Source organism: Poromitra crassiceps (genome assembly GCF_964638095.1).
Source record: "Poromitra crassiceps genome assembly, chromosome: 4".
Classification (NCBI taxonomy): Eukaryota; Metazoa; Chordata; class Actinopteri; order Beryciformes; family Melamphaidae; genus Poromitra; species Poromitra crassiceps.
The window spans coordinates 68,712,741-68,738,427 of NC_139626.1; the positions used below are offsets into that span (position 1 = coordinate 68,712,741).

At 44.0% G+C, this 25,687-nt stretch overlaps 1 protein-coding gene across 1 annotated transcript in view; it reads right to left on the reverse strand.

Moving 5' to 3' along the window:
- The window catches only part of LOC310775923 (uncharacterized protein), a 63,570-nt gene that overhangs the window by 25,947 nt on the left and 11,936 nt on the right, over positions 1-25,687 (reverse strand). The window contains exons 7-11 of the mRNA XM_083636045.1: positions 23,532-23,563; positions 18,836-19,029; positions 18,320-18,577; positions 12,806-13,094; positions 8,228-8,275 (exon numbers count right to left, since the gene is read on the reverse strand). Coding sequence (XP_083492171.1) covers positions 8,228-8,275; positions 12,806-13,094; positions 18,320-18,577; positions 18,836-19,029; positions 23,532-23,563 — 821 coding nt within the window. The remainder of the gene's footprint in view (positions 1-8,227; positions 8,276-12,805; positions 13,095-18,319; positions 18,578-18,835; positions 19,030-23,531; positions 23,564-25,687) is intronic.

A 25,687-nucleotide genomic window follows, 5' to 3' on the forward strand; every position in this document is an offset into this window, starting at 1 on the left:
CCTACATGCTCACACGTGCACCAAACTTCACATGTTTGATGAGCACATCCCAGCCTGAAGACATCTAGATGACCATTTGGAGTTAGAAGCAGAGCACCCCCTACTGGCCACTGGGGCTGGGTATCGAGTTTCGATACTTACTTGGCACCGAAATGGAAACATCAATACTAAGGGGTATCGAAGTCTACCTTGTCAATCGATACCAATTTTCGATACCAAAACAAAACAGCGTCATTGAGCCTATAAGCATGCGACATGCTTGCACGCCGCGCTCTAATACGGCTGGTGATTGGCTGTCATGTAGAGGCATGCAGGAAACGTTACGCCCACTTTAGCCGGTGTGTTTGTTGTGAGCCAGGCGTGCGGTGCGGATATAGTATACAAGAAGTTAGCCACTCAAGCTACTCCTATCCTGGAGTACCATATGGCGAAGATGATGAAAAGCAGGAAAAGAAACAGAAACAACACAGACTGGTTTCCACAGACAAGAGAAATAATTGAGAGGTGGGTCAGCTTACCGCAAGTTAGCGGTTATCAGATCCCTCAGTCTGACAAATCCATGCATCTGGCTGTGAGTTGTAGCTAGCAGATCGTTTAATTAATTGCCGCCGTAACGTTATGCGCAAGCGGGCATTGTGTATTTTTAGCAACTCGTTAACAAACGCTGATGTCATGATAGTTTGTTGAATGTAAATGCGATTCATTTATATTGATTGGCTAGTCAGTGAATGCATGAAGTGGAGCTGTCTCGTCAGATTTGACAAGAATGACGTTCTGTTGCAGCAGTGAGCATTAAACACTGATCTGCAACGCTAGCGTTAATGTTTAATTAATTAGCGTTAACGTTATGTGCAAACGGGCAGTTATCGCCCATTATGTATTTTTAGCAACTCGTTAACAAACGCTGATGTCATGATAGTTTGTTGAATATAAATGATATTCACTTTGTACCATTGGCTATATTGATAGGCTAGTCAATGCTCAACTAGTCTTCCATGCATGAAGTGGAGCCATTTGCAACTCTCTGTTTTGCACTGAAAACTATTCCACTGATTTATTTGTTTTACATTTCTTTCCTTTGTAGTACTCCCAATATTTTTTGTAGGGACGGCAATACGTTTAGAGAACTTAAAGTTATGTTAAATACAGTAGGTTTTATTTTTTTCTGCTGTAAAACTTAAGATGGGGGGAAAACTAAACATTTGTAAAATAATTTCAATGTGTAATGCAGTTTTATTTTTGTTAAAATGGATTTTTCAAAAAATTGGTATCGAAAAAAGTATCGTTCAGGAACCGGTATCGAAATCCAAGTATCGAAACGGTATCGATATCAAATTTTTTTGAACGATACCCAGCCCTACTGGCCACACACGAAGTTGGAGTAACTTCATTGTAGATTGTCCAATCTGCTCCAAACGTGTCATGCATGATACGTGTCTATGCCTGTACACATCTATATGTCAATATCCATTTATAGTCATAGCGCCCCCTACTGGCAAGTTGGCAACACAGAAAGTGGTTTGTAACTCGCCCCTACATGCTCACACACGCACCAAACTTCAGATGTTTGATGACCATCCCAGACTTCACACATGTACATGCCAATTAGGGATGTCAATTTTCGGTTAATTTGACTTTCGATTAACCGACGCTAATAATCGATTAACCTATCGGTTAATTCCATTTTTTTTTTTTTTTGTCTATTTACTCAATGAGCTCATGCCCAAACAAGGCGTGTCTATTTAGATGCTGAAATGTTAATGCTTTTTGTGTTAGAATTTCTAACACAAAAAGCATTAACAAGCATTAACAAAAAGCATCAATATTTCAACATAAATTCTTTTTGTGTTAGATTTTTTTTTTTTTTTTTAATATTAACTGATAGACCGACAGCAATAACCGAACAACGACGTTAGTGACGGTTAATCGATTAACGGTTAACCGTTGACATCCCTAATGCCAATATACCATTATAGGCAGAGCGCACCCTATTGGCAACACAGGAAGTTGATTGTAACTCAACTGAACGTTGTCCTATCTGATCCAAACTTGTCGTGCATGATAAGTGTCTATGCCTGAAGATATCCGCTGATTAATATTCAGTTATAGGAACAGGAAATGACATATTTTACACTTACATGAACTGCTCATAGTGGGTTGACCACCTCCACCTCACATGTGGTCAGAAAAGCCTTAACCCCTCGATTACCCTTCATTGTGAGGATTATGAGTAAGACATCTATATGTCAATAGCCATTTATAGGCATAGCACCCCCTACTGGCGACACAGAAAGCGGTTTGTAACTCGGCCCTACACAGTCCCACGCGCGCCTACATCCACATGTTTGATGACCATCCCAGCCTGAACACATCTAGATGACAAATTGGAGTGATAGGCAGAGCGCCCCCTAGTGGCCACACAGAAAGCGGTTTGTAACTCGGCCGTACACAGTCACACCCACACCCAACTTCACATGTTTGGTGAGCATCCCAGACTTCACGCACGTACACACGATATACCATTATAGGGAGAGCGCCCCCTATCGGCAACACAGGGAGTTGATTGTAACTCGACTGAACGTTGTCCTATCTGCTCCGAACCCCGACGCACGGCGGGTGCGAGGGCCCACGACGCTGCCTGCAGCTTTAATTAGGGCCCGAGCACCGGCATGGCCGGTTGGCAAAGGCCCTATTGTATTCCAAAGGATTATTATTAGGGGTCCAAGCACGAAGTGCATGGATCCCTATTGTAATTGTTCCGATTATTAGGGGTCCAAGCACAAAGTTTGTATCTGTTCTGATTTTTTTTTTTTTTTTTTTATTCTTCTCCGGTAAAACTGTATGTACAGCTGTTATGTGACCAGCCACCCTCCTCCTCCTCTTCTTCTCTCTCTCTGATCTCATCTACTCTCTCTCTCTCCCCCTCCCTCTGGGGTTTCTGCTCTAATCACCTGAGCAGGAACACCTGGAGTTGATCAGCCCTGGTTAAGGTTAAATGGAGGCTGGAGTAGAGAGCAGGCAGATCTCTCTCTGACCCACACAGCCCACAGCAGCTCCTGGAGAGGAATCTCTCCTCTCCAGTGGTAACTTTCCTTTGTTATTTTAGTTTAGGCTAGAGTCCCCGGTAGTCCTGTTTTCGGTTTAGTTATAGTTTAACTTTTCTTGTTTATAGGTTTATACTGGCTTCAATGGCCCAAATTTGTGACTTTGAATATTTTTGGGTTTATTTAAATAAATATTATTTACAAATTTGCAACCTTGTCTGGCGTCCTTAATATGTTTTGGTCTTCTGTTGAGCCATTTGTTGACATACTTTGAAGGCCGTAACAACAGCAGAAACTGTAATGCTCAGCATAGCCAGACTGGGCACATAGATTGGAAATGTGCCTCACTACTCAGAAACAAAAAATGACCAATACCGGCCAGATGGTGGCGCTATAACAGACCATTTTGCGTTATGCTCCATATCTTCTGAACCGTGTGTCCTATACTCAAAATTTCACTTCTAAGGGATTCCTTGGATCAATATGCATCTATCTATATAGGCCCCGCCCATTTACGTGTGCCTAGATTTTCCGCCATTTTGAATTTGATCAAAAACCTACTTTTGTGAACTCCTCCTAGACCATTTGGCCAAATCACACAGTTTTGAAATCATAAATCTTTTAATGAAACACACCCCGACACTAAATTGCCCACAACTCATTAACTGGTCAATTACAACTACTGCTGCTACTACTGCTACCAGTCCCACTACTACCAACACTACTATTCCTACTACTGCTACTACTAGGCTACTACTACTACTGCTTGGAAACCGTGAGGTCACCGGATCTCAACCAAACTTTGTTTACTTGTGCACATACCAACTCTGAATAAATGTGCCTTATTTTTTGTTTATTATGTCTCATATATCCCCCATGTCACCGGATGCTTGGACCCCGCACGCCGCTTGCGGCTATATTCTTATTATACTTACACTTTGCGCGCATTTTCGAGGGCCTAAACATGCACAAAATGTGGCCAAACTTTGCACATCCGTCAAGGTTTTTGGCCAGGGGCGTGGCTAAATGCCTCCATAGCGCCTCCTACAATCTATAAACGGAATAGCCCTCGCGCTAAGTTTCCCCTACAGCTACGAAAATTGCAGGGCACATAATGGCCAGACTAAGGGAAAAGTCTCTTGGTGCCAGGATCCACACCCAACCGGAAGTCAGCCATTTTGAATTTACTGTGCAATATTTCAGACATTTCACCCATTTCCAGGGGTCAGACTTTAACGAACTCCTCCTAAGGGGTTCATCAGATCACCCTCAAACTTGCACAGCAGATAGAAGAGACCCCAATGATGAAAAGCTATTAAAAGTTTGCATTTACCATGGACGGCGTGGGCGTGGCTACGCGGCGAAGATCGATGTCTCGCCATGACACACGAAGTCGCTGTCACTCGAATGCACATTGTCCTATCTGCTCCAAACTTGTCATGCATGATAACTGTCCATGCCTGAAGACATCTATATGTCAATAACCATTTACAGTCATAGCGCCACCTACTGGCAACAGGAAATTACATGTTTTTTCACTTACAAGAACTGCTCAGAGTGGGTTGAACACATCCACCTCGGATGTGGTCAGAAAATCCTTTACCACCCAATGCAGCTTCATTGTGATGATTATGAGTGCTCATTGACCGGCGTGGGCGTGGCGCCATGGCGAACGTTGATGTTTCGCCGTCACACAGGAAGTTGGAGTAACTCTATTGGAGATTGTCCAATCTCTGCCAAACTGCACGTGCTTCATACGTGTCCCAGCCTGAAGACATCTATATGTCAATATCCATTTAGAGTCATAGCGCCCCCTACTGGCAACTAGGGGGCACTCTGCCTATCACTCCACATGGTCATGTAGATGTGTTCAGGCTGGGATGGTCATCAAACATGTGAATTTTGGTGCGCGTGGGACCGTGTAGGGCCGAGTTACAAACCACTGTCTGTGTTGGCAGTAGGGGGCGCTATGACTATAAATGGATATTGACATATAGATGTCTTCAGGCTGGGACAATGAGCAGTTCATGTAAGTGTAAAATATGTCATTTCCTGTTGCCAATAGGGGGCGCTCTGCCTATAATGCTCTATTGGCATGTACATGTGTGAAGTCTGGGATGGTCATCAAACATGTGAAGTTTGTTGCGGGTGTGACTACGTACGGCCGAGTTACAAACCGCTTTCTGTGTGGCCAGTAGGGGGCGCTCTGCCTATCACTCCAAATTGTCATCTAGATGTATTCAGGCTGGGATGGTCATCAAACATGTGAAGTTTGGTGCGCGTGTGAGCATGTAGGGGCGAGTTGCAAACCACTTTCTGTGTTGCCAGTAGGGGGCGCTATGACTATAAATGGATATTGACATATAGATGTGTACAGGCATGGACACTTATCATGCATGACACGTTTGGAGCAGATTGGACAATCTACAATAAAGTTACTCCAACTTCCTGTGTGGCCAGTAGGGGGCGCTCTGCCTCTAACTCCAAATGGTCATCTAGATGTCTTCAGGCTGGGATGCTCATCAAACATGTGAAGTTGGTGCACGTGTGAGCATGTAGGGCCAAGTTACAAACCACTTTCTTTGTTGCCAGTAGGGGGCACTATGACTATAAATGGATATTGACATATAGATGGCTTGAGGCATGGACACTTATCATGCATGACAAGTTTGGAGCAGATTGGACAATCTACAATGGAGTTACTCTAACTTCCTCTGTGGCCAGTAGGGGGCGCTCTACCTCTAACTCCAAATGGTCCTATAGATGTCTTCAGGCTGGGATGCTCATCAAACATGTGACGTTTGGTGCGCGTGTGAGCATGTAGGGCCAAGTTACAAACCACTTTCTTTGTTGCCAGTAGGGGTCGCTATGACTATAAATGGATATTGACATATAGATGGCTTGAGGCATGGACACTTATCATGCATGACAAGTTTGGAGCAGATTGGACAATCTACAATGGAGTTATTCTAACTTCCTGTGTGGTCAGTAGGGGGCGCTCTGCCACTAACTCCAAATGGTCCTATAGATGTCTTCAGGCTGGGATGTTCATCAAACATGTGACGTTTGGTGCGCGTGTGAGCATGTAGGGCCGAGTTACAAACCACTGTCTGTGTTGGCAGTAGGGGGCGCTATGACTATAAATGGATGTTGACATCTAGATGTCTTCAGGTATGTACACTGATCATGCATGACAAGTTTGGAGCAGATTGGACAATCTACAATGGAGTTACTCCAACTCCCTGTGTGGCCAGAAGGGGGCGCTCTGCCTATCACTCAAAATGTTCATCTAGATGTCTTCAGGCTGGGATGGTCATCAAACATGTGTATTTTGGTGCGCGGGGGACCATGTACTGCCGAGTTACAAAACGATTTATGTGTTGGCAGTAGGGGGTGCTATGACTATAAATGGATATTGACATATCAATGTCTTACCCATAATCCTCACAATGAAGGTTAATCGAGAGCTTGAGGCTTTTCTGACCACATCTGAGGTGGATGTGGTCAACCCACTATGAGCAGTTCATGTACGTGTAAAACTTGTGTCATTTCCTTTTGCCAGTAGGTGGCGCTGTAACTATCACTGAATATTGATCTGCAGATATCTTCAGGCATGGACACTTATCATGCACGACAAGTTTGGAGCAGATAGCACAACGTTCAGTTGAGTTACAATCAACTTCATGTGTTGCCAGTAGGAGGCGCTCTGCCTATAATGCTATATTGGCATGTACATGTGTGAAGTCTGGGATGCTCATGAAACATGTGAAGTTCGTTGCGGGTGTGACCATGTACGGCCGAGTTACAAACCGCTTTCTGCGTGGCCAGTAGGGGATGCTCTGCCTATCACTCCAAATGGTCATCTAGATGTCTTCAGGCTGGGATGCTCATCAAACATGTGAAGTTTGGTGCACGTGTGAGCATGTAGGGCCAAGTTACAAAGCACTTTCTGTGTTGCCAGTAGGGGGCGCTATGACTATAAATGGATATTGACATCTAGATGTGTTCAGGCATGTACAGTTATCATGCATGACAAGTGTGGAGCAGATTGGACAATCTACAATGAAGTTACTCCAACTTCCTGTGTGACGGCGAAACATCAACATTCGCCATGGCGCCACGCCCACGCCAGTCAATGAGCACTCATAATCGTCAAAATGAAGCTGCATTGGGTGGTAAAGGATTTTCTGACCACATCCGAGGTGGATGTGTTCAACCCACTCTGAGCAGTTCATGTAAGTGTAAAACATGTCATTTCCTGTTGCCAGTAGGTGGCGCTATGAGTGTAAATGGATATTGATGTGCAGATATCTTCAGGCATGGACACTTATCATGCATGACAAGTTTGGAGCAGATAGGACAATGTGCATTCGAGCCAATAGGCAAAGACTTGAGCCCATGACGGCCAGCCCCCTAATCTGCATTGAGCAGGCATAAATGCACAGGGCCGCCCCCCTAATTTGCATTGAGTAGGCAGAAATGCATACAGAAAAGGAAAGGAAGCAAGGACGCATCACTAAATACAAAGGAGACATCACTAAATACAAGGCACAGAAATAAATGGGAGGTAAATAAAACAGACATAAATAAAATAAAACAGACATAAATAAATGCCATAAATAAATAAATAAATAAATAAATTTATAAATAAATGTATAAATGTATAAATGTATAAATAAATGTATAAATGTATAAATAAATGTATAAATGTATAAATACACAAATAAATCATTAAATAAATATATAAAACGTACAAAAATAGGAAAATACACATATATATACATTTATGTCATCTACATTTATTTCTACATATATTTATGATACATATATATGTATTTATCTGCTCATTTATTTATTTATTTGTTGATACGGCAGTCCCGGCTCTCCATAACTTCTGTGTTCCTCATGTAGTAAAATACATGATAAATGTATCTTTCTCAGACGGTAGACATACCATACTTCTGTGTTCCTCATGTAGTGACAGTAATCAGAAAATAGGTACAGGGACACAACACAATACCAGGCTAGGTTTTCTGACAGGTCTAGGCCTATACAGTATATTCAGCTGAAGAAAAAGAGAATTTCCAGGCAGTTGTCATATATAAATAACTTCAAATTGAAAAAAAAACTGTAACTGCTACAATGTGCAGTTTCCAATGTTCACAAAAAAGAAATCCACTCACCAATGCCGGAATCAGGTGCAGGTAGGCCCAATTTGGTGGTCACTTTGGCTGCAGAAATACAGAGAGAGAAATGTTGATTAGCGCTGAAATAATTTGATGACGGACTTCTTACTTCTACAGTAACCTCATCAGGAACATCTACTTTATTCACAGAGGACTGGCCAAGATTTAAAATTCAAGTTGGTTCTCACAATGATAGAAGTAGTCTTCAGGACCACAGACAGAGAAAGAGGGGAGGGGGGGGGCAGAGAGAGGGTGTGCAGCACAGAAAGGACCATAGACCGAGAAAGAGGGGGGGCAGAGAGAGGGAGTGCAGCACAGAAAGGACCACAGACAGAGAAAGAGAGGGGGGGCAGAGAGAGGAAGTGCAGCACAGAAAGGACCACAGACAGAGAAAGAGGGGGGGCAGAGAGAGGGAGTGCAGCACAGAAAGGACCACAGACAGAGAAAGAGGGGGGGGCAGAGAGAGGGAGTGCAGCACAGAAAGGACCACAGACAGAGAAAGAGGGGGGACAGAGAGAGGGAGTGCAGCACAGAAAGGACCACAGACAGAGAAAGAGAGGGGGGCAGGAGTGCAGCACAGAAAGGACCACAGACAGAGAAAGAGAGGGGGGGCAGAGAGAGGAAGTGCAGCACAGAAAGGACCACAGACAGAGAAAGAGGGGGGGGCAGAGAGAGGGAGTGCAGCACAGAAAGGACCACAGACAGAGAAAGAGGGGGGGCAGAGAGAGGGAGTGCAGCACAGAAAGGACCACAGACAGAGAAAGAGGGGGTGCAGAGAGAGGGTGTGCAGCACAGAAAGGACCACAGACCGAGAAAGAGGGGGGGCAGAGAGAGGGAGTGCAGCACAGAAAGGACCACAGACAGAGAAAGAGGGGGGGGCAGAGAGAGGGAGTGCAGCACAGAAAGGACCACAGACAGAGAAAGAGAGGGGGGCAGGAGTGCAGCACAGAAAGGACCACAGACAGAGAAAGAGAGGGGGGGCAGAGAGAGGGAGTGCAGCACAGAAAGGACCACAGACAGAGAAAGAGGGGGTGCAGAGAGAGGGAGTGCAGCACAGAAAGGACCACAGACAGAGAAAGAGAGGGGGGGCAGAGAGAGGAAGTGCAGCACAGAAAGGACCACAGACAGAGAAAGAGGGGGGGCAGAGAGAGGGAGTGCAGCACAGAAAGGACCACAGACAGAGAAAGAGGGGGGGGCAGAGAGAGGGAGTGCAGCACAGAAAGGACCACAGACAGAGAAAGAGGGGGGACAGAGAGAGGGAGTGCAGCACAGAAAGGACCACAGACAGAGAAAGAGAGGGGGGCAGGAGTGCAGCACAGAAAGGACCACAGACAGAGAAAGAGAGGGGGGGCAGAGAGAGGAAGTGCAGCACAGAAAGGACCACAGACAGAGAAAGAGGGGGGGGCAGAGAGAGGGAGTGCAGCACAGAAAGGACCACAGACAGAGAAAGAGGGGGGGCAGAGAGAGGGAGTGCAGCACAGAAAGGACCACAGACAGAGAAAGAGGGGGTGCAGAGAGAGGGTGTGCAGCACAGAAAGGACCACAGACCGAGAAAGAGGGGGGGCAGAGAGAGGGAGTGCAGCACAGAAAGGACCACAGACAGAGAAAGAGGGGGGGGCAGAGAGAGGGAGTGCAGCACAGAAAGGACCACAGACAGAGAAAGAGAGGGGGGCAGGAGTGCAGCACAGAAAGGACCACAGACAGAGAAAGAGAGGGGGGGCAGAGAGAGGGAGTGCAGCACAGAAAGGACCACAGACAGAGAAAGAGGGGGTGCAGAGAGAGGGAGTGCAGCACAGAAAGGACCACAGACAGAGAAAGAGAGGGGGGGCAGAGAGAGGGAGTGCAGCACAGGAAGGACCACAGACAGAATTTAGCGGTTAGGGTCGATGTTTCTTTCTTCCTGATGACTTGGGCCTGGCTCTCTCAGACAGCCTCTTGTTTCCCCAGCTGAAAACCTTGTGAGGTGACTTAAAGCAGCTACGAGCAAGATTTTTGATCGTTATTAAACAGTCTCAATGTAATATTGATGCATCACATCTTACCTATGATAGTAGCTGAGACCAAAGCCGTGTGAATCGGAGATTGCTCTCTTGATGATTATAGAGTCTGTGTCTGTCTTCCGGCGTGCCGGATAGACCAGGAAGTGAAACGAAACGGTTTATGGCAGCTGCCTGCCTTCAACCGTTTCGCTCTGCCTAGCAACAGACCATAAACAAGAAGAACGCCATGCTCGCTACATCCAGGGGCTTGCTACTCTCGCGAACATCTCTCGTTATATTCTAACAGTTTGTTTGGAAGTAATTTTGTTATTTTGTGGTTATGGCCGAAGTAGCTGCCGCAAACCGTTTCATTTCACGTCCTGATCTGCCCCGGCCGCAGACAGACTAATCATCAAGACAACACTGGCCGATTCACTCCGGGTTCAAGCGAGACTACTCGGCATTGGTCTCGTCTACTATTAGAGGTAAGATGTGAGGCATCGATATTAAATTTAGACTGTTTAATAACAATCGAAAATCTTGCTCGTAGCTGCTTTAAGGGTCCCACACAACACCCCCCCACACAACGACCCCCCCCCCCCCCCCCCCCTCTCTCAAAACACCCCAATCCAACACAGAATTATTTCTCGATAGGCTTATTTTACAACTATGAACTCATTTGGGTTACTACAGTGATTAGGTCTACTTTTGATTATGATAATTAGACCTACTTTTCATCAATTTCAGCCAAATTATGGAAAATTCTGCAATATTCCATATTTTAGTTGATTACATTTTTATCACCAAATTCCAGGATTCCGTCCATTTTTAGTTTTGCAGAAATCATATGGCCCTAGATATAAGTAGGGAAACAAATGTGAGTTCTCTCTCTTTCTGGCTCATATTCCTATTGATATGACTCAATATGTCTTAAGAGCATAATGCTACCCAATGTTACTGCTGCAATACTGTCTGTTCAATAGTTTAATGAAATACAGTGGAAATCAAATATAAAAGAAGAAAAACAACTGTCATCTCTCTCCCTCTCTCTCTCCCCCCTCCTCTCTATCTCTCTCTCCCTCTCTCTGTAGGTCAGCTGCTTTTTGTTTGTTGGTCTTCCAACTCTGTGTGACATCATCAGCCTTCCTCTCCTCTACAGTATGTATGTTCCTCTGTGTGACATCATCAGCCTTCCTCTCCTCTACAGTATGTATGTTCCTCTGTGTGACATCATCATCCTTCCTCTCCTCTACAGTATGTATGTTCATGTGTGTGACATCATCAGCCTTCCTCTCCTCTACAGTGTGTAAGTTCCTCTGTGTGACATCATCAGCCTTCCTCTCCTCTACAGTATGTATGTTCCTCTGTGTGACATCATCATCCTTCCTCTCTTCTCTACAGTATGTATGTTCATGTGTGTGACATCATCAGCCTTCCTCTCCTCTACAGTATGTATGTTCCTGTGTGACATCATCAGCCTTCCTCTCCTCTACAGTATGTATATTCCTCTGTGTGACATCATCAGCCTTCCTCTCCTCTACAGTATGTATGTTCCTCTGTGTGACATCATCAGCCTTCCTCTCCTCTACAGTATGTATGTTCCTCTGTGTGACATCATCAGCCTTTCTCTCCTCTACAGTGTGTATGTTCCTCTGTGTGACATCATCAGCCTTCCTCTCCTCTACAGTGTGTATGTTCCTGTGTGACATCATCAGCCTTCATCTCCTCTACAGTATGTATGTTCCTCTGTGTGACATCATCAGCCTTCCTCTCCTCTACAGTGTGTATGTTCCTCTGTGTGACATCATCAGCCTTCCTCTCCTCTACAGTATGTATGTTCCTGTGTGACATCATCAGCCTTCCTCTCCTCTACAGTATGTATGTTCCTCTGTGTGACATCATCAGCCTTCCTCTCCTCTACAGTATGTATGTTCCTCTGTGTGACATCATCAGCCTTCCTCTCCTCTACAGTATGTATGTTCCTGTGTGACATCATCAGCCTTCCTCTCCTCTACAGTGTGTATGTTCCTCTGTGTGACATCATCAGCCTTCCTCTCCTCTACAGTATGTATGTTCCTCTATGTGACATCATAAGCCTTCCTCTCCTCTACAGTATGTATGTTCCTCTGTGTGACGTCATCATCCTTCCTCTCCTCTACAGTGTGTATGTTCCTCTGTGTGACATCATCAGCCCTCCAGCTTTATTGTTGGTTTCTGATGCAAGAAAAACACTGTGGTGCAGTCCTCTCTTTGGGTTCAATCTTTTTTAAATGGCCCATTGAATTGTTTTCAGTATTTTGTCCTAAATAAATACAGTTCTTCTACGAGGCGTGTGCACTGACAGAAATCTCTCGTGCCAGATACAGTGTGTTTCCGTACGCGTGTACAGAGATGCACAGGACAGAAATGTCACTTTGTGTCTGGTGGTGTGGCTGCTTAGCAGGTGGGTAAAGACAAGACACCTGCTAAGCAGCCACACCACCAGACATAAAGTGACATTTATAAACGTTATGTATAAACTGAATTATAAACGTATGAGTCACCTGTGTCATTTCTGTTTTTCACAGGTTTATATTTTCATCTCCTCATGAGTTACCTTTGGGTCCTGAGCTGCTGTTTGACAACCTGTGCACTAGATCATTCCTCTTCATCTTCATCAGAATCTTCTTGGTCACCTTCAGAGAGCGTTGGTTGTAGGTCTGCACCACCTGGTCCACTGTGTCCTGCCTGTCTGCCTTCTCCAGTCGGCTCTTTTTGATGACTGGGAGACCTTCCAGGATGTCATCCTGCTGCAGGAACCATTTGAAGCTCTTGAACTCTTCATCACTCAAACCATCCAGTGTTTCCAACAGCTTCTCTTTATCTGTTGTCTTTGTTGCTCCCTGCTAAAAGCAAAGGATATTTTCAACTCAAAGCACATTTCTTAAGCTAAAAATCTATCTCATCACATCACACCCTATACCAGTCGTTCCCAAATGGTCTGTCGACTAGGCACACTGGCCTTGAGGGTTGCCTCAAGGCTCAAAATCCCAGGTGTTTCTTGGGATTTTGTCACAACCATACATTATTATTGCAAATACATTATAGCCTAAAACTATACAAAAAGTGTGTTGTTGCTTTGATGTATTCATTTTAAGTTTCAAATTAATTCCTGAATGATCTTGATCATAAATATTTCACGACTCACGAGTAATATAGTTGTTTGTTAAATTGTATTTGGCATGAGTAAATAAAAACATTATGACAGATAGCCTATTATGTGCACATTAGACGCATTCAGAGCGAGATTAATTTGTAGGCTATACTATTAACTGCTTACCCGACATGTTGTGCCCGTGGAAACAATGGCACAAACTAGTTCATTTCAGACTACTGTAGGTCTAGAGCCCTATTCTCCCACAGGCCTTCGGCGCAAAAACTGGCCTTAAACGCAAAAAAACGTGCCTTGCGCCTGCCTCGGGAAGATAGCAACATGGCTTTAGGCCCCGAAATGCGCTTTACGCGAAATAGGCGTGGCGCAGTCCCAGAATGGGCGAGAATGGGCGTTTGGGCCTTAAATACCGGCCTAATGATATCTTCCCCCCTGGCGTTAATTTAGCGCTTTGCGCTTTTGAAAACCAGGCCTATTCAGTGCGCCAGTTCGCGGAGCGCTCCTCTGCCTCTCCTCTGTCACCCTTCTCTGTGTCACTCCCTCTCTCTTGCTCATCAGTCTGACAGGCACAATACGACTGCTTGAAAAAAAGTTCGCCGGTTCTCTCTTTCTCTGACTCCCTCGCTCAGACAGACACAACACAAGTCCGATAGAAAAAAGAAGTTGTTATACCGTACATAGTATAACAACATGACAGTTTTTTCTAACATGACAGTTTTGAGCCCGTGACATTCAGAGGGTGTTGCATCATCCTACCTGTGCAGTGAAGGCGAGAGAAAACGAGATCATTCTGGCCAAACATTCACTGCCTGGCGTCCCTGCAACAGCCACGCATGTGAAATCTCCCAGCATGCATTGGGCTATTCCATTTAGCTAATAAATAGCAACCAAATGAACCGAAATAGATGTAAAGGTAGATCTAAATAATGTGTAATGTGAACACAACCTGCAATTGTAGAACATTTCAATATTGGAGCAAATAAAACGAAAAAAAAAATGAAAACACCACCCTATGTGAAACATATATGTCATATTGGGGCTATATATATCCCTTGCAGATTTAACATGATTTAGATGAGTGACAGTGTAACGCGGTTCTACTGTCATGTCCTACTGTGATGTCCGCTCCAATAAATTGGCTCTACTTCACATTTTAGTTTTACAATAAAAACACATTTATGCAATGACTTTACATAATGTAGGCTATATTTATGTGCATCATCCTACCTGTGCAGCAGGGGAGGAGAAAAGGTAGCAAAACGATATCATTCTGGACAAACTTTCACCAATCTAATTAATCTCATCATAGGTAGGCTATATTTTTCTAGCTGATGCGTTTAGAACATTCTTTTCACTTTGATCTTGCTATAGTGTAGCGTATTTACATGCTTGCAGTATTTAAACTGGAGTTAGATTGGTTTGAGGATAATATGGAATAATAGCCTATATATGGAGACAGACAGAGGGGATAAAAGGGAGGGGGGGAGATCAGAGCCCTCTGCTTTTCTGAAGCCGGACTGGATCGCTCTGTGGAATTGGAGCTGAAAAGTGAAGCATGTGATTCGTTTACTGCACTTCCCCAATGAGCAGATAGTGCATAATTTTAGGCTTAAAAGGCGTGGTTGTAATGCTTAAGGCTGCGTGTAGCGCCGATACCAACACCCACTACTCTGGGCTGCGTCTGGTGTTGGGCGCAGTTCATAGGCCGATGCAACGATAGAGCCCCTAGTCTTTAGAGATGAGGGGAGACATCTCGCCTGCCACGGACCGGCGGGGTCTCCCTGTCAGAGTGTCCGTCTGCGCCTCTGACAGTGCAGGCGGCAGACACACAGCCAGTGCGCTGCTGTCATCCACTGAAACACGCGGTCCGCATTGGGATAACCGCACAGGGAAATGTGAATTGTGTTGCGCAAACTTCGCCAGCAATGCATTAGTCTATAAATAGCGCATTTAATCTTATCGGTTATTTAATGAACGTCGGTTTAGTCCCCATTTCAAGCAAAGCAATGATAAAGATAGAGAATACAGATCAGTGCCGGCCCGTCAGTGCAGCATGTTCAGAGGTTCTTTTTCTCGGGATATAGTTTTTCATCTCCACGATATCGTCGCAATTTCGTGGGACTTTAGTATCGCAAAATTTCGTGGGACGAAATATTGTGACATCCCTACTGAAATGTTATAACAGAAGTGGAGTATTGGCCAGAATGACATGAACATTTGCAGCGGGTATCTTGCATGTTGCGTTCAGGTGCAGTGTAAAAAAAAAAAAAAAACATTTTTTTTTGCAATTCCAGCGCGGGCCACACAGGTGGCGCCCGCGAGCTGCCACTTGCCCAGGTCTGCGTTAGGGGATGTTGATATATCAATTGATAGCTTGCTTGTTACGTCCAAGTCAGATTTTTCATCAATCCGTTGCTCGTTGATATAATTGTTTTACAACTACCAAATTTAGTACCCAAAGCAGAGATCGCTGTTTCTGTTATGCATGACTATGTTATTCTGTTATGCACCTCGGGAAAACTGAGGCAATTATTTTAGGTACCAAGGTCAAACTAGACAAAGCCCCTGATCTTAAAATTACTTTGAATGAGGCGACAGTCACAGCTAAAACTTCAGTCAAATACCTAGGATGCATCCTTGATGGAAAGAGCATGGCCAACAAAGTTATAGGTAGGGTATCCTCTTTAACAAAATTCTTGGCCAGAATGGCTAAGTATCTTGACTGAGATTCAATGCTACTCCTGTCCAACTCGTTGATTCTGTGTCACCTTGACTTTGCTTGCATGTACTTCTTGGTTCGAAAGTTTGACAAAATGTCTTAAAAACAGGCTTCAGACTGCCTAGAATAAATTGATGAGGGTAATATTGAAACTGAGCCCTCGGTCGCACATTGGTAGGAGCCATTTTCAAATTCTCAACTGGCTTCCAGTGGAGGCAAGGGTCACCCTTTCTAGACTTGCATGGTCCACAAGATCATTTATGGCTGTCCCTGAGTTCTTAGATAAGTATTTTACTCATGTCAGGGAAGCTCATAGGGAAGCTGGGAAGCTGTTTTTACTAGATCCAGTGTTGCTAACCTGTGTTTGTATTGGTTCAAAAATCTTTTTGGCAAAGGTAGCCTACCTTTTCCTACAAGTGGAATTGCCTAGACTTGCACATCAAATCTGCTCGCATCCTGCATAGTTAAAAAAATAAAACTAGAACATGGCTGTTGGATAAGGTGCCTCTGTAGTGTCTCCCTGTTTTATATAGTTCTCCCATTTTGTTACTTTGTATTGCTTTTTAATTGACTTATATTACTATTTTTCTAATTCTTATTATTGATTGATTTGTAATGTCTTCTTATTGACTTTTATCTGTCCATTTTCTATCAAACTTTTTATCATTGTTTGATTTGTATTGCTCCCTTATTGTTGTATGTTTTCGTATGTCTTGTTTTTATAAGACCAGGGACCGTGCTGGAAATAAGTGTTTGCACTTTTGCATGCTTTTATCCCTTGGATTGATTGTCTTGTATATCCATAATAAATCAAATCAAATCAAATAAAAAAAATCTATCTATCTATCAAACAATCTATCAAACAATCTATCAAACAATCTATCAAACAATCTATCTATCTATCTATCTATCTATCTATCTATCTATCTATCTATCTATCTATCTATCTATCTATCTATCTATCTATCTATCACATAGATAGACAGACAGACAGACAGACAGACAGACAGACAGACAGACAGACAGACAGACAGACAGACAGACAGACACAGACAGAGAGACGGATGACAGATATTGTAGCTTTGCATCTGGCTATAACGTGGAGGAAGGAGGAAGACTGGAAACGACGTGCGGGTTTATTCCCTGCCGCAGGAAAACGCAGAAGAAGACGAAAATTCCCTGCCACAAAACGCAGAAGAAGACTAAAACAGAGCGTTTCAGACAGAGGGTGAACTGAAGGGCGCCGTGAGAGCCAGTACAAGATAAACAATTAGTTTTTTTTAACTATGAATGATGCAATAAGCTACTCTAGTGGAGGCCAACAATAAAATAATACATTATATTAGCAAAATATGGGCCCTTTAACAACTTCTAGCCTGATCCCCTTTAAATGTCCCCTCGAGTAGCTTCAAATTTAGAAAATAAAATTATCCATGTTGTCCATAGTTTGAATGTCCTCGAAACACTTCATCGATGCAATAGAGTGCCAAAGTCACGCGCTCTTCAGGGTTTGCCATGATCCGCCATTTATTTTTCCATAGACATTTCATAAAATGCTCAAGAGAGACCATATAGCATTTCACTCCAACTAATCTCTCAAGACTTGTTAGGGACAAAATAGTTTGTTTTACTCTATATCACGTTTACTGTATATTGAGCGAGATATTCAAATATCTTATATTTTTACTGGAACTCAGCCTAGCTGCCTCCCCAAATGCCCACAACAGAAACGTGTTCTGCCTCCCAGTCTGTCTTCCACACCATGCAGAGGGCAGCTCATTCTTCACTGTTCAGTTCTGTTGTTTATGATGCTGTGATGTTATTGTTTTGCCCTGTTTTTAAGACCAGACCAGGGACGATGTTGGAAATAAGTGTTTACACCTTTATATGTATATCCCTTGGATGTTGTTGATCAATCAATCAATCAATAAATCAATCAATCAATAAATCAATCATTCAATCAATCAATCAATCAACCAATACAGACAGACTATAGGCTGTTTCAGTTTCATATAATGATCATTATGTGGAAAAAATAAGTAGTTTGAATTATTTCAATTGAAAAGGATTTTAAATATAATATATATTTCATAATAATGATAATAACAATAACAATAATAGTAGTAATAGTATCAACAACAACAACAATAATAATAATAACAATAATGATAATCATAATAATCCAACAGACCCCCTGCAATTATGCCAATTGACATGTCATCCAACACAATGCTGCTCACCTCCTTCAGTTGGGAGCAGGACTGGACTGTCTCAATGGTAGGGGGGGTGGAGAGACAGGGCTTCAGTTGGGAGCAGGGCTGGACTGTCTCAATGGTAGAGGGGATGGAGACACATGGCTTCAGTTGGGAGCAGGACTGGACTGTCTCATTGGTAGAGGGGGTGGAGAGACAGGGCTTCAGTTGGGAGGAGGACTGGACTGTCTCATTGGTAGAGGGGGTGGAGACACAGGGCTTCAGTTGGAAGCAGGACTGGACTGTCTCATTGGTAGAGGGGGTGGAGAGACAGGGCTTCAGTTGGGAGCAGGACTGGACTGTCTCATTGGTAGAGGGGGTGGAGAGACAGGGCTTCAGTTGGGAGGAGGACTGGACTGTCTCATTGGTAGAGGGGGTGGAGAGACAGGGCTTCAGTTGGGAGGAGGACTGGACTGTCTCATTGGTACAGGGGGTGGAGACACAGGGCTTCAGTTGGGAGCAGGACTGGACTGTCTCATTGGTAGAGGGGGTGGAGAGACAGGCCTTCAGTTGGGAGGAGGACTGGACTGTCTCATTGGTAGAGGGGGTGGAGAGACAGGGCTTCAGTTGGGAGGAGGACTGGACTGTCTCATTGGTAGAGGGGGTGGAGACACAGGGCTTCAGTTGGGAGCAGGACTGGACTGTCTCATTGGTAGAGGGGGTGGAGACACAGGGCTTCAGTTGGGAGCAGGACTGGACTGTATCATTGGTAGAGGGGGTGGAGAGACAGGGCTTCAGTTGGGAGGAGGACTGGGTTGTCTCATTGGTAGGGGGGGTATCAACATACATGGGAAGTAAAGTATTTCTACTTAATATTCAGTTATACTGAGTATTTATTCTTCTGACTTTGTAAGATGATATAACAAACCTGTGTGAACTGTGTCTCACTATACTTGACATTGATTGGTTTGTAGATCGTGATGTCTGATGTTGGCTTGTTGTGAATGTGATGTTTTGATGGGTTTGTTGGTTTCGGGGGGGGGGGGGTATTTCCTTTGTCATTTGAAACAGAGTTTTGGAGGTTGACTCACACCACTCATTTCAAGTCATTTCATGACCAGGCTATTAGCCTCTATAGGCTACTGCTGCCATCCAAAGCTGAACAAAGAATGCCAGCCGCACGGGGAGCGTTGTCCCTTGCATGGAGTGCATGTTACACCAAACTTCATTCATAAATCTGTCAGTTTAACAATGTTGCCTTCATTGTCGGCAACGATAGGCCTACAGCCAATAAGGGGCTAATTAGGAGTCGTTAGGAGAGACAATAACAATAAGCTGCAGCTTATATCTCCATAAAAGATCCACCTTTAGCCTGCTGGAACACCTGTCAATCAACCCTGCCTGTTGAGGGAGGTGGTGGTGTGTCTGTCTGCCTGCGCTGTGTGTGATATTAATTAAGGGACTAGTTTGTGTCTGTGTGTTTGCTTCTTACAGTGATGCAATATGATAAAAAAGGCAAGTAATTTCTTTATCTTCAGCTCTTCCCTCCTCTCATAGCCTACAGTAGGATGTCCTCTCTCACTCTCATCCTCTCTGAAAATAGTCTACCTAACGCTTAAGTGTTGGAATGTTTCCCCTTTTGAGTTTTTACAACATCGTCGGATATTTCAATTAAAAACGTGCTCTCCTCCTCCCACCATGTGCTACAGTGGCTCATTTTTCATTGTTTCTCTGACAATAGCCTCGTTAAACTAAACTTTCCTGTATTTGGTCCGAAAGTCCAAACTATCCCAAAAATGCTTTCACACTGCAAGCGAACCACACAATGGTGCAGTTTGATCCAGACCGAGACCACCTCTTTTCATCGGACCAAGGACCGGGCGTTTGGTCCGCACCGTGGTCCGGGGGAGGTTTCAGACCTGTCATTTTGGTTCAGATCAAACTGGAAAGTCCGAAAGTCCGGACCAAACGAGGTAGGTGTGAAAGCGCCCTAAGAAGAACACAATTGCTCGAGTGACATCACTGATGACATCACAACTGCCTGATGTAGTCACCTGTAAGTCAGCAGTTGACCTGGGCGAATCCATCTTTTGTTTTTTGTTGTTTTTTGTTTACAATTTTAGTTACAGTACATGAAGATGCCCACAGCCCTATGTTCCCACCAGTGTTGGGTAGTAAGGTGTTACTTAGTAACTGTAATCAGATTACAGTAACGTGTTACTTAGTTACTGTAATCAGATTACAGTTACACATTACACTTTTGCAAATCCATGAGCGTATGTGAGCATCATTCACACCTGCAGGAGTTAACTATGCTCCTATTGTTCTTTTTCTGGCTCTCTTCCTACCTCGATAACCATTGTGTTTACATGCATGTTGTAATTAAGCGGTTTTGCTGTAATTTCGCTGTGCTGTTTCTGTCTCTGCTTGTCTCATTCTCATTATTTTCAAGTTCAAAATTGTGAACTATGAAGGCGAACTAGTTCATTTTCATCTGCGTGAGCTGAACTTTGAGCTAGCTCTTGTGAAGTGTGAACTTGCACAACACTGCAGATAACATTTAGCTACGCTTTCCGTTACTCTAACCAGGGGTGCCAGACTCATATTAGGTAGTGGGCCGGATTTGTTCAAATAAGACCTCATGGGGGCCAGATTATGTTTAGGCTGTTTGTGTCACAACTCCACCTGTGACTCTGCCTATGACGCCACCAGTGGGAGGCTCCACAGGCTCCACACACCTGGCCAGCATCAGTGTGCAATCACCACCAATCAGCACGGCCCTACAAGTACTGCCTCGGCCTGTCAGTCCATGCTGGAACATTGCCATTCACGGTTTGTACTCAGCCAGTTGAGCATCGCTACGAGTTCTAATCTTCTTTTACACTTTGACGAGAAACCTTTTTGCCTACCTGTTTTGCCTGCCTGCCTGATCCATCTTTCCTCTGTGTTTCCAGGATCCTCTGCCTGCTTGCCTGTTCCCCCACTGAGCACACGGAGTGCCCCCGCCTTGATCCATTAATAAACACTGTTCACTTTTTGACACTTACCTGGTTGTCTGTCTGCTTCTGGGTTTTTCCGGCTCCAAGCCTGACAGTTTGACTGGTCAAAACGTGAATATTTATTATTTGAAATAGCTGAGTGCCATAAGTGGCACAGAAAGCATGTTTCCTGTTCATATATGTATTAATAATAATTAGGCTACATATTGTGGTTGATGATGAGAGAATGATAAATTGCATGTTGGCACATGAAAACCCCACAAAATTACAAAGTAGATAAGTAGAAAAGTAGTGTAAGAGAGAAGTTTAGCCTATTGTAACAAATAGGCTACTAGCCTGTCATATGTGCTACAGAAGGCATTTCCTACAACTATTCCCAATAATAATTACATACGTATTGTTAATTAATTATCTGTCCAGAATAGCTGGTTCAGATACCGTGGTTAGCTGTCCTGTGATCAGTAGGTTTCAATAGGTTCAATTCTGGGGACTGGATTGGGCTTTGGACAATCCTGGCGTGTTCCGTCTCCAAATCGAGTGGGATTCAGTGTGTTGTGGCGCTCCCCTCCGGAAGAGCCTTCGTGTTGCCGAGCGGAGAGTGCAGCACGTCGGCCTGGAATCTCCGAAGTGCGACCCCTGACAACCAAGCTCTCAGATGCGCGCGCCATTATCGCTGCTGTAACGATACGATATCCCTGGAATGCGCATTTTAACGAGCCAGTTACATTTCTTTGCATTCTTAGAGATTATACTTTTTGTTTTTTGTTCATGTTTCTAACAATTGGCCAAGTTAGTAGTTAGTTTATGGGATAGGAATTCTGGCAGATGACAGGCACTATAGGCGCCATTTTCGACTTCATTTGGAAGAGAAGATTATCCAGAAATGAAGATTTGATTGACAGCTGCATTTCGTGATATGATTGGTTGAAATGGGGTAGAAATATGATAGTACAAGGTGACGTCAGCAAACTGTACATTACTGTTATCAATGAAATCTTGAAAAACGAACTTTTGATGTGAAAAAGTGTGAAAAACTAAAGAAATTAGATTGTTGTGATTTGTTTTGCAGTTGACTAATAGGGGAGCAGTTAGGCTAATGGGGGAGCAGTTGCCATAAGCATCAAAGATGACTTCCATGGGTTTACATTGAGTTTAGTCGGAAAGCCCAAGTCGTTTCATGGGTCGCTCAAGGGTACCATGTTAGTAGCAAGCGACGCACAAGGGACGGGACAAAGCGTCAATATGCTACGTGCTTAGAGTGAGAACGTGTTGCGACAGGTGTCTCACGAAAAGTGTTGGAGGAGACTGAGGCTCAAAGGACGTATCACCGAGACATCTGCACAAGCTGTCACACACACACACACACACACACACACACACACACACACACACACACACACACACACACTTGAGCTACAGTAGCTAATTTGACATAGTAAATTAACTGACACAAGACCTCTCTATTGCTGTTTTATTGCCAGTTACATCAGCACTAAAGGTTTAAATATACTTATGTGTCCGTCTTGACTTGGAGCCTTGCCGGCAGCAGCTAGTCCTGTATACTCATATACAGCTTGACGAGGGGTCGCAGGGGAGTCCGCAACAAAAAAAATAGTAAATTGTTTCACTGGGATTTCAGTGACTACAAGTTAGCCCAAGGAAAGAATGTAGTGCATATACTTATTAATAGCTTTCATTCTCTCCTATTATCTCTACATCTACTGTACATTAAATTATACTCGCGCTGTTCACGTCATTTGCGTCAAGTCACATTTTTGAGGAGTTGTTGTTGTTTTACTGCCAATAAGTTACGCCGCAGAACAGAGGAAGAGGAATGATCATCACCTGTAGCCAGTTGCTACAGAGGCCTTTTTCCCCTTCAACCCAAAACATCTCGGGGTCCACATGAAACTGTTTCTGTAAGGTACTGTCCTATGAATAGAAGTGATGAGTTGAGGTGGGGGCCCGGGATGGCGGCTGAGGCAAGAGAATGAAGATCTGCATGTGTGTGTGTGTGTGTGTGTGTGTGTGTGTGTGTGTGTGTGTGTGTGTGTGTGTGTGTGTGTGTGTGTGTGTGTGGAGGTGAGGTGGCGATGGCATGCAGGTTGGTTAGCTGGGACAGTGGATGTTGAGAGAGTGGAGTATGGATGTTTGATGGGCTTGGGGAAATTTTGGAAAATGAGGACATTTAGTCAAATAAATCTAAACAGAATGTAACTATGGGATTTTATTTGGAAGAACTACAAAAAATACACACTTACATTCCTTCAGCCTCTCTCCACCATGGTCCACCCTGGAGGAATACACAAAGTCAGACCAGCAGATTATCTTTGATAATGGAAACATGGACATTTAAAGGAACACTAAGCAGCATTTTTACACACACACACACACACACACACACACACACACACACACACACACACACACACACACACACACACACACACACACACACACACACACACACACACACACACACAGACACACAGACACACACAGACACAGACACACACACACACACACACACACACACACACACGCACGCACGCGCACACACACACACACACACACACACACACACACACACACACACACACACACAAACACAAACACACAAGGGCTGCTCAATTAACGGTATTAATCATTTGGAGGGGGGAAAACAATCGATCATAATATATTATTGAATGCAGCCTGTAGAATAATAATAAACGTAGATTATGCATTTATATGAGAAAAGACTCAAGACCGACCCCATGCGTTCCCTCCTGGCCTCCCTCTTGCTGAACTCCATGACTTTTTTTCTGCTGTCTACTTTTCGATGTTCATTTTGTAGGATTTAACACCGGCTGTCAGGTCAAGTCACTGTTGCACTCTGACTCTTCATCATAGAAAGTAACACAACATGATTTAACACCAGCTGTCAGGTCAAGTCACTGTTGCACTCTGACTCTTCATCATAGAAAGTAACACAACATGATTTAACACCGGCTGTAAGGTCAAGTCACTGTTGCACTCTGACTCTTCATCATAGAAAGTAACACAACATGATTTAACACCGGCTGTAAGGTAGGGTGACCAGACGTCCCCGATTTTCGGGGACAGTCCCCGACTTCAGTGCTCTGTCTCCGGCTGGAGCTGTCCCCGAAAATGTCCCAGATTTTGGCCACAAAGTCAAATAATAATACTGGCAAGAAACTCGATAACAGAGCATTTGCGGCACCACAAAAGCCTGTCGTTGTGCACGTTGTGCAAAGTGCTGCCTGTGTGTGACAGAGTAGATCACAGAGTAGATGTTCTCCCTCTGCCCGTGCCGTGGTTTTCCCAGGACCCAGCCGCCCGCAACTGAAGCCCCAGAGTGGGGGAACGAGATGCGGCGTCTGCTTGCTGCTTTTGCTACCGTCCTTGTGCCCCATTCAGCGGGTTATCCATCCCAGTTGTTTTGAATAATTAAAAGTACAGTAAAACTACCTGGTAAGTAAGTGCAGTAACTAACTCAAAACGTTTTTTGCAGAAAAGTCAGTAACGTTTGTATGTACACCAAACTCCATTGAAAAAAATGTCAATTTCTAACATGATTGGCGATGGATCATTGTTATCTAGTCATTAGCCTACTGTTCCCTAAATTGGCCTTCAGCCATCAGAACTTTGATAACCCCTGGTTTAAATTAACACAATTATGGTCATATTTATCTCTAGATTACAATTTTAATCATTAAAATTGCCTTTTAGTATTGATGGAAAGGGTTTTCCTGTGCCTCGCTCAACCTAGTTAAAACTGCCCACTCCAATCAGAAGGTGTGACATATGTTAATACCTTTCCAGCATGTCCAATTATTCCAGATATATGAAAAACCAATACAACAAGCAATTCTGATATTTAGAACATTATTTTATATAGAGAATATTGCATATTAGTAGGTACAAAGCAGGTCAAGTGATATATTACCCAGAGATCTCCGTGGTGGATTTTCAGTGGTCCTTCCTAACAGCAAATATGTAGCAGGTCAAAAAAGACCCTTGAAAACCGACCAATTCTAATATTTTGCGTGGGCTTTTAAAGTGCATTTCCTTGGGGGCGTTCTCTTCTGGTGTGGGCTGGTCTCTCCCCGAAGGTTCCTCCTCCATCTAGTGACACCTTTCACTGCTGGGCTGGTATTGGTAGTTAGGCAATCTCTCCTTCTGTCACTCCTACTTGGCAGGCGTGTTTTCCCCTCCTCCTCTTGGTCCGCATCATGTGACCTGGCTCTTCCACTGGAGGTCACAGCACTAGCCCTCACTTGAAATAGTCATCTATAAACTTCCCTGTCTACCAAAGCAACTGTCAATATATTTACTTTAAATTCCTATTTTCAACTCCTATAATTTGGTCAGCTAATTTAGCTATTTACCTATTAGAAATCCTATAGCACTTTAT